The sequence below is a fragment of the Dama dama genome, chromosome 21 (genome assembly GCF_033118175.1).
Source record: "Dama dama isolate Ldn47 chromosome 21, ASM3311817v1, whole genome shotgun sequence".
NCBI classification, from domain to species: Eukaryota; Metazoa; Chordata; class Mammalia; order Artiodactyla; family Cervidae; genus Dama; species Dama dama.
The window spans coordinates 73,176,970-73,187,512 of NC_083701.1; the positions used below are offsets into that span (position 1 = coordinate 73,176,970).

Consider the following 10,543-nt stretch of genomic DNA (forward strand, 5'->3'; position numbering starts at 1 on the left):
GAGCCTTACTATTAAATGTTTTCCAAATTAAATGGCATTAAAATGTATAAGTCAAAAATCTCAGCTTTTATATTAACAAATTAACTATACCTCAATTTTAAAAATTGTTTTAAAAAAGCAAATTGGAAGGAAAAACTCGAGACAAAATAACTTCCAGAGTAAGTTCTTTTCCTTTTTAACCCAAAAATTAAGTGGAAATTGAGTCACTGGGGATATAACTATTTTACATAGTTAATGAGATATATTAATCATATGTCAAATTTATTCTTAAAGAGCATATCAAAACTGAAATTATAAAATATCAAGAAAGTAAAAAAAGTGAATGCTTTCATGAACCAGTGGGATGTAATTAGTCTTTCTTTGGGAACCAGACACTCCCCTAAATATGTATATTACAATAAAGGAAAAAGAATTAAGCATTCTACTCAAGAAGTTAGAAAAAGAAAATTAAAATAAGAGAAATGGAAGAGAGAAAATAGAAAAGTAGAAATTAATATTATAATTTATAATTATAAAACAGGAAAAACTGCTGAAAAGTTAGCAATTTCAAGAGCTGTTTCTTTAAAGGGAAAAAATAAACTACTGACTTATCTAAACAAGGAAAAACGTCATAAGTACTCAATGTCAGAAAGATAACTGAGGTGTAATTAACTTGAAATATCATAAAGATAATGCATTTTTTTACAACTACATGCAAAATAATTAAAATTCTGATTTAAAAATGAGTGAGTTTTCAGGAAAATGTATATTCCTAAACTGACCCTAGAAGAGAGAGAAAACCTAAATAAATAATTTGCCTTGAAAGAAGTAGAAAGTAATCTCACAGTTCAGTTTCTCTCTCTCTCACACACACACCCATACACACACACGCAAATGTATCAAAGCAAGGTGTTATAACAGTGAATTCTATCAAATTTTTATAGGAGAAATAACTCCAATGTTAGTAAAATGTTTCAGAACACAGAAAAAAAACGCTTCCAAATTTCTTTGATGAAGCAAGTAAAGCAATGATACCCAAGTGTGATGACAATGTGAAAATGAAAACCAGATACTGATCTCATATATAAATAAAAATGAATAAGTTTATTACGTCCAGAAGCATATTAACATAATCATACCCACAAAAATGTAAGATTATCATAGTAATTTGAAGAAATTTCAAGTTACAACGAAATAATTTACCACAAGTGAACATTTTAAAAATCATAACTTCAACAGATACAGAAGTCGTCAATAAAATTCAATACTGTTTTTTAAATAACTTAAGTCGAAAAAAGATTCTTGACTTGATGAGTATATCAGACCAAAAGACAGCATCATGTTTAATGTTGAAACGCTAGAGGCAACAGCATAAACTGAAGAACAGGACACAAACATTCACTAGTGCAACACATGTCTGCAAGTACCAAGAAACATGATTTGATAAAAGAAATATGCAAGTTATAAAAATTCAGGAAAAAGAGACAGAAAAGATCACTTAACAGAGATCACCATAACAAATATGATGGTAATAATGAAAAGGTTGAAAAACAGTAAGAAATGCTAAAATATAACACAGAGACAAGAAGTGAACAAATGCTGTTAGAAAAACGATTCCAATTTGAGGGTGGGATGATTTGAGAGAATAGCATTGAAATACGTATGTTACCATAGGTAAAATTGGTGGCCAGATGCAAGTTCAATGCATGAAGCAGGTCACCCAAAGCCCGTGTACCGGGACAACCCTGTATAAGGTGGGGAGGGAAGTGGGGGTGCTTCAGGTTGGGGGAATACATGTACACCTGTGGCTGATTCATGTTGACGTACGGCAAAACCAAGACAATATTGTAATTATCTTCCAATTAAAATGAATACATTTTTTAAAAAGAGAAAAATGGTGCCAATAGACTTAGTTAACACAAGGCTGCCACGAACTTTCATTTTGTAAAACATGCAATATCTACAACGCATAATAAAGCAAGGTATGCCTGTTAAAAGAAAAGAATGAAAGAAAGAGACAAAATTGTTTGATAATATTGTAATTATATAAGTAGGCAACAGAATTTCATAGACAGGAAATCCCTTAGGGTATCAATTTAAGTGGCTGATTATGAGTAACTCAATATTCAAGAGCTTTTACTTTCCTCTGAACCAATGAGTCCCAAAACTGCTCAGAGAGTAGAGAAAGGTAGGCTTCAATGCCAGTGGGGTGATGATAGGGTGTCCCAATGCACAACACCAGGGTGGTGGGCATCTACACGTGGGGTGAGAGTATCAGAGGCCAAGACGGGTAAGGAGAACAAAAGTGGGAAATGGGAGGGGTCAGGATGTGCCAGGGTCGAGTGTCAGACCCTCAGTGGGGAGGAGCAGAGGGGCAGTGGTGATAAGAACGGGCCACATACAGGAGAACTGGTCAAAGGCATTTGGATTAACAGGAACACAGTTTCATACTTGAGAGAAGAGACTTATAAATATAGAAGGAGAAGATCAAAATGACTAGAGAGTTGCAATACTAAGTTGCAACCACTTAGTGTAAACTAAGTGGCTCAATAGAAATAAATTGATATACAAGCAAAATAGAAACAGAAATATTGGTTTTTTATTAGAAATAAATTGATATGCAAGCAAAAATAACAGTAAAATCTAATTCCTTAGATCCGTCCACTGAAGGGGGCTGGGAACATTAACACTCTAACATCAACGAACACCCAGAGTACCCTGATCTTGATTTTTAAATCCAAGTCTGCATTAAAATGAACTAGGGCTGTTTGGGAAAATGGCTGGTCTGTGGGCTCAGGTAGGGAAAAGTACAAGATGAACCTGAAAAAAATCGTATTGCTCTAGAAAGTAAAGGAATGCCTAACAACCTTGAGAGCACTCCCAGTGGCCAGATTGAACAATTAAACAATTTAGGCATCAAAATGTATAATGATAGTGATTCATCAAAGCACTTTGAATTAACTGTTGCTGTTATTTAGTCACTAAATCATGTCCCACTCTTCTGTGACACCACAGACTATAGCCCGCCAAACTCCTCTCTCCATGGGATTTCCCAGGCAAGAACACTGGAGTGGGTTGCCATTTCCTTCTCCAGGGTATCTTCCTGACCCAGGATCGAACTCACGTCTCCTGCTTGGTAGGAGGATTCTTTATTGGTGAGCCACAGGGGAAGCCCTTTTGATTAAATGAGGAAATCATAATTTTACAATGATTAATTGATTAAATATTTGAGAAGATATAGAATATTTATATACTTTTAAAATACTTTTGACAACATACTTATTAATTTCAAAAAAGGAAAGAGTAAATTTACAGCAAAGCTGTCTGTGTGTACTTAATCAACTGATTAAAGTGAAATTATGCCCCACCTGGTAAGACGGAAGGAGAACACAGAATCACTTCTCTGACATTCCTGCCAAAGATATCTGACTTGAATCTAGTCATAAGGAAATATCAGACAAATCAAACTTAATCATAACCTACTAATAATGGTTTGTAATCTCCCAACATCAAGGTCATGAAATACAAGGAAAACTTAGAAACCATTCTCGACTAAAGGAGATCAAAGAGACAAGACAATGAAATGCAATGTGAGATTTTTAAATTGCATCCTTTACTTACAGAAGATTATAAGAACAATTGGCTGAATTTGAATGTGGTCCAAAGACTAGATTACAGTAATTTATCTGTGTTAAGTTCCTGGTTGCAATGAATATACTGTGATTACATAATAAGAGAATGTCCTTGTTTTTAAGAAATACATACTAAAATATTTAAGGATGATGGAGTGTCAAATGGTTCTGGAAAAATATATTTCTTTATGTTGAATTTATAGCATTTCTGTACAATTGTGGCTTCAATTTTTATTTTATCTTTTAATTCAATAGCTTCTTTGTATGACTTTTATAGTTAGAAAACATAATGAGAAAAAGATCTTTATAATAAAAAGGAAAAAATCAAATGCCCAGGAATAAGCTTTATTGAGTGTCGTAAATGGACACCTGCATAACTTGGAAGTAGAAAGGTTGAATAAAGATACCAGTTCCTGAGTCGAAAAACTCAATACCATAAAGATGTCTGTTCTCCTTAAGTTAATTTTAAATTTAGCATATTTTTTCCAGTTAAAATACCAAAATGTTTATTTGTTGAAGAAGCCCAGATAGTTCTAAAGTTCACAAAGCAAAATAAAAACAGAAGAATAGCCAGAAAAATGTCTTTTAAAAAAAGAGTAATCAGTAAAGATTAATCTTACCAGGTATTGAAATATAAGGTTTCAAAATTATAACAGTTCAACATGAATGCATAAATAGATGAGAGAAAACAAGTGTCAAAAGTAAATAATGTACTCCAGATATAGATCCAGAATACCTGTAAAAATTTAGTATTTAATAAAAACTGACATTTTAGATTAGTAGATAAGGATTACTCAACAAATGGTGTTAGAACAGTTGATTGGTCACTTGGAAAAATATTATGTTGTAGCCTTCCACACTATGCTAAAGTAAATGTATTCAAAATGATTTTTAGATGCACCAGATATTTAACAAATTTAACACTGAAAAATAAAGCTATACAAACCCTAAGAGAAAGCATGGAGGAAATATGTTTAAATCTTGATATGAAAAATGACATTCTAAGCAAGAATCAATAACAGAGGACAAAGCTACACAAACGTTCTAAAATCTTTGTCAGACACAAAAGTCATAAAGACAAAAGAAAAATGCAAACTGAGAAAAATATTTGTAAAGCACAAGCTGAAGGACTCATTTCTTTTATAAACAAAGAGTTGTTTTAAATAAAAGGAAAAACATACAGCTATTCACATAAATACAAATTGCCAAAAATATATGAAAAGATTCTAAACCTCACTATTTAAGAAAAATAAGCTTAAAGAGCCGGTAAAATTGTTTTCCATTAATTTATTGACAAACATTTGTTTTATATACATGATATCAGTAGAAATGCTGTAAAATAGAAGTTTACATGTGCCGATGGTAGGACTAGAAATTAGTACAGCCTCTTCTGAAGACAGTATCAGGAGTTATCAAAATTTAAAATGCACTCATCCTTTGGCCTTGCAGGTCTATTGAAGCACTTGCCTACCAACTTTAAAAGGTACATGCAAGATGTTTATTTGATTTTAACAGCAAAACTTGCTAGAAACAAATTCCCACCATATTAGTTAGGATCCAGTAGCCAGGAAACAGAAGCCTTATCAGTATTTTTAATGGAAAAAAAATAATACAAAGGACTGTAAGGTATTAAAGAGATAAAAGACAAAGGAACATCACATACCATGCAGAAAGCATCTACCACCAATATTTCTGCTGATGAAGCAAAGGAAAGAGGTTTAACTACTAAAACTTAGAAACTGGATCAATGGCCCCACAAAGCTGAAACATGGGCCCCTGAGGACAGGGCCTAAGCAGTTGGCACTGGATTTTTGAAGGGAGGTGATGGGGCTATTCCTGAGAATATCAGGAAAACCGCAAATGGGATTAATTGCTGCTGCCGAAACAAACAGCCAGCCACTGCCTGGGTGAAAAACACATTTCTGGCGAGATACTAACAAGGAGAAACAAACCAAAAACAGAAATCAGAAGAATAAACACTTTCCTTAGCCTTCCTTCTGCCTTCCAAGCCCCCTCTAACACTGCTATTGACAGAGCCTGATAGGCGGCCACCTGTCTTCTCGGGAAAAACTGGTTTGCAGAGTCCCAGCCCCAATTTCACAAAGCAGAATACAGAAGGGTGGCTTAGAAGATGAGACACAATAACTTAAACATCCCTTAGTAGCATTGTGGTATATTCAAATACATATAAACATGAATGAGTTTGGAAACTCTGAGAAAAAAATATTTTTTATGATACTTCTGAGGATAAGATCAGGAGTGTGGGTTGGGAGGAAGACTCACTCAACTGGTAATATTCTCTTGATTCTGTGTGTGTCCTCAGTTATGTCTGATGCTTTGCAACCGCATGGACTGTAGCCTGCCAGGTTCCTCTGCCCATAGAATTTTCCAGGCAAGAATACTGGAGTGGGTTGCCATTTCCTACTCCAGGGGATCTTCCTCCCTCAGGGATAGAATCTTAGGCCTCTTAGGTCTCCTGCATTAGCTGGTAGGCTCTTTACCACTAGCATGACATGGCTTTGTGTCTGATGCACATACTATTTATGTAATGATTTGTAAAAGAGCACTGTTCACCAAAATTCCCACAAATTGAGATTTATTCATTCTTCTGTCAATTTACTAAACACTTGAATGCTAGGCATTAGACAAACAAATTTTTCTCAGCATCCGGGTCTTTTCAAATGAGTCTGTTCTTCACATCCCCATATGTTGGAACAAGCAAAATGTACCCACTAATATCTTGTGAACCTGAAAGCCATTTGTTACCGGGAAAGCAAACAAACCAACTAAAGCACAGAAATTACCAGATAAACCAATACAAAATGCAAAGCACACTTTTGAAATTGTCCTTTCTCAGAAGGGTAAACCTAATAAGTATGAATAAAGTAAAGGTATAACTTATTAACCCAAACAAAGGTAGCTAACTGGGTCATACTAATTATAGGTGTGAAATGGTTTCCTCCAGCCAAATGCTAAAGAAGAGCTCTCTGTCTCCTTAAAAAAAAAAAACAAAAAAATTTAAAACATTTTCCTTCCTTTTGTCTCTTCAGAAAATCAACTGCTAATAATAACGGATCTAATGTGTCCCTAGATTAGATGCTATTTCACATAAGTGGTAAAACTACTGCAGGTTTAGTTAACTTGTAAGATTTTTAAAATAAAACTTATCCACCATAAAAAGTGGCATGACATTTTTGCTTTTGAGACCAATATTCTCTTTCCTGGGTTATGAAGAATCCAGAGATACAAGTCAAAGAGATTGTAGAAGGCTTGAAAGTTTCAAAGAAAATATTTGTAAGTGACTCAAGAAGCTTAACTACTCGAGTGTTTGTGAGTCTGAATTTCAGAGCCAAAGAGATAGGACTGGGGTGGGGTGGGGGGTGTTTAAAGATGTGTGATATATTCTCTTCCTTAAATCAAGAGTGTCGAGCATCATTTAAGTGGTAAACTGTGTGAGGGATTTCAGGGTAGTGGGCGAGAAGGAAGCCGAAGTGTGGCTGACTTTGTTGCTGGTTTATGAGTAGAGGAAATTCACAACAAGGATGATGCTGTGAATGATCTCTACCACTTGACAACTAGGTGAACAGTAGTATGACACCTAAGCCTCCCTGTCCCCAACTGTAAAATGTAACATGTGTTGGTTTTATGTTGCCACTGTCACAAATTACCACCAACCTATTGGCTTAAAGCAACACAACGTTGTTACCTTACAGTTCTCTAAGTCAGAATTCTGAAACAGGTCTCACTAAGCTAAAACTATATTGTCAGCAGGACTGCACCCCTTCTACAAACTCTAGAGAAGAATCCATTTCTTTTCCAGCTTCTAGGGGCCACCTGAATTCCTTGGATAACTGACTCCTTCTATCTTCAAAGTCAGCAACAGCCAATCCAGCCTTTCTCATCCTGTATCTGCCGCACATGCTTCCCTCTTCCACTTATAAGGACTCCTCTGATTATGATGGGCCCACCAGATATTCCAGAACACTGTCCCGTCTCAAAGTCAGCTGATTAACAGCCTCAATTTCATCAGTAACCTTAAGTCCACTTGCCAAGTAACATGGCATATTCATTGTTCAAGGGATTAGGACGCAGACATCACTGAGGGTCATTATTCTGCTTACCACAGAGCTCAGAAAATAAATGAAATAACATAACATGCAAAATGTTTACACACTGCCTATAGAAAGCCCTCAATAAGTGTTATCCACATATGAAATTTATAGAGAAGGTAGACATGACTCAGTAAACATAACCTAGCTAACCTGATCCTAAGTAAACCGGAATATATATAATGCCTAGACTTTCTTTAAGGTCCTTAACTGCACCTTCCTATATATATGTCTGTTGCATTTTGAGTAACTCCCTTTTGTATCTCCTTTATAATCCAGGTTCAGTCATACTTTGGGTTGAGAGCATCCTTGCATACACTTTCACGGGATCATTGTTTCAGCAGAGTTTAACAGGGGGAATTGCTGACTTGTCAGAGTTAGCACAAAGACACAGCTACTAAGCAAGCCGGACACGTATCTAAAGAGAAGTCGCACACAGAACATGAAGCAGGAAACTCTAAAGGGACAATCGGGAGCTCTGCGCCTTTCCATTACGTTCTCTTCAGTTCTGAGATCTAAATTGCTGCTGATTTTTCATCTTTTAATCACTTCACACAAGTTAAGTGTCCTTGGGAGACGCTACAGAGGGTAGCACATGTCTCATCCCATTGATTCTAAATTAATTTGATCTTTTAACTCCCAGCTACTGTAGTTCCCAGGCTGCTAAAAAAGAAACCATCCTAGAGTAACTTTTTTCTGTACAGTAGAGGCTGCCATTTTTTTGACAAAATTACATTTGACATTTATTTTCACTGACATTGAAATATGATTTTGACTACATACACGAATTTTTGCACAATAATAATAAAAACATACAGAAGTAACTTACACAGGAGTAAATCTGATTTAACATAAGGACTTCATTTAAGCCTGTTCAAATGGTATCAAGCGCTGCCTGTGGCAACTTTTCACTGGTGACTATGTTCATTAATTTAATATATATATATACATAAAAGTTAATTCTCAAAGGAAGATAAAAGAACAGATGGGTTAGCTTTTTCAAATCAATACTAGAAATTTTCCCAGTAGATATTAAAATCATAAGATAAATGCATTACTGAAGTTGAAAAGGTCACAATTACTGCTGGTATCTAAGATTTTTTTTTAAATCTCAGCAATCACTGGGACTATTACATATGATTAGTCAGTGTATTGGTGATCAAATAATGGATCTATGAATTTGATGACTATGAAGAGAGGTCTTGAGAAAAGTATTCTGGTTTAGTCTGACTATGTAGAATAAGAAAACACTGGAAATTATATAAACTTCAAAATGTTTAACTCAAAATTTATAATTCCTTTAATATTGTAAACCAAAGACTACAAAATTAAAATGGGAATAAATTTCAGAGCAAGAAAAATGGGAGTTATGTCTTTTTTCCCTTGAAAATTTTAAATAGGAATTCTCCTAGTAAAAGTTATGCATTAGTTAACTCACAAAGGACAGGCTGTTAAAACTAACTCTCGGTAGGCACGTGGCGACTTGTCAGAAGCAAGAGGCCTGTTCACTGGTAAGACAAGTGACCTCTCTAAGCCCTCGGGTTTTTTGTTGGTTTTTTCTTTTGGTTTTTAAACTATTTGCGGTCTGAAGCTCTCAGAGTTCATAAAAATGCTCATTTTACTAAGTAAAGTACTGGACGCCTAGAGAATGAAAATGTTTGGAAGTACACAGCAGAATTGGCGCATCTAGCGGCTTCCCTGGTGGCTCAGAGGTTAAAGCGTCTGCCCGCAATGCGGGGGACCCGGGTTCGATCCCTGGGTCGGGAAGATCCCCTGGAGAAGGAAATGGTAACCCACTCCAGTATTCTTGCCTGGAGAATCCCACGGACGGAGGAGCCTGGTGGGGTGCAGTCCACGGGCTCGCAAAGAGTCGGACACAACAGAGCGACTTCACTTTCATGTTCTTTCCATTCCACTATGCTGTCAGTAAGGCTCCCAGGGTGCCTACCAGCCCTGAAAAGCTCCATTTGTCTTCTCTGGGGTAAGTGCCACTGAAAAAAGTGGCAGACCCTACAGGTTTCCCCCACTCACTTGGAATACTGCGAAGTGGCGGAGGAGGCACGTCGCTCACAGCTATCATGTGAGACAGAATGGCTGCCGGAAGAGAAGACATAGGCATCTTGACGGCCCAGAGGCAGCTGACCAGAGGCTTCTCAAGAGGTAAACGACTCCTCTCCTTGAGGCATCACAAAGCAGAACCCTAAAGGGATGCCCTGATAGGCAAAGTAACGTGGAGTCTTCAAGTTCTCAGTTCCATGTGTGCATACGGATTCTAAGGGTGAAGCCCAGGCCAGGAAGAGCGACGTTTCAGTCCAGTGGGGCGTGTGAAGGCGGCTTTGTGAGCTACAGTGAGTAGTAAGCGCTGAAGTGGGGAGTCACGATGTGCAGGCAGATACAGCAGAACCCATAGCACTCATGAGTCTAGGCTAGGTAAAGGAAGAATGCGTGCCATTGGTCTTTCACTGTCCCGAGCCTTTTTTTCAGGTCACTGAATGTCTGCATTGGTATTGGAAAGCTTTTCTGTAATAGTAGCAACAGGATTATTTACACTGCTCTCCAAGGCTATAGACATACCAGAAAACATACCTTCTAATGATCAGACACCAGTATACACCATATTCTGCTAAGGTGCGATATATGTTTTTCCTTGGTTTCTTCTGCTTCACAATAATTAAGGCTCTCTACAACAGCTAGGATTTAGAGTCTTAATGCATCTCTTGCTTCTGCATATCATCTCTGAAGGCTTTTAAAAATATTTTCTAGTGTCATAACTATAACGGGTCATAACCCAAAAGGGCTGTGACTGATTCCTGAGCATGATAT

At 36.6% G+C, this 10,543-nt stretch overlaps 1 protein-coding gene across 1 annotated transcript in view; it reads right to left on the bottom strand.

Annotated features, from left to right (window-relative positions):
- CNBD1 (cyclic nucleotide binding domain containing 1) overlaps positions 1 to 9,839 on the bottom strand; it is a 384,488-nt gene extending 374,649 nt beyond the window's left edge. The window contains exon 1 of the mRNA XM_061122766.1: positions 9,752 to 9,839. Within this exon, the coding sequence (XP_060978749.1) occupies positions 9,752 to 9,839 (88 nt within the window). The remainder of the gene's footprint in view (positions 1 to 9,751) is intronic.
- Positions 9,840 to 10,543: the final 704 nt, after the last annotated feature.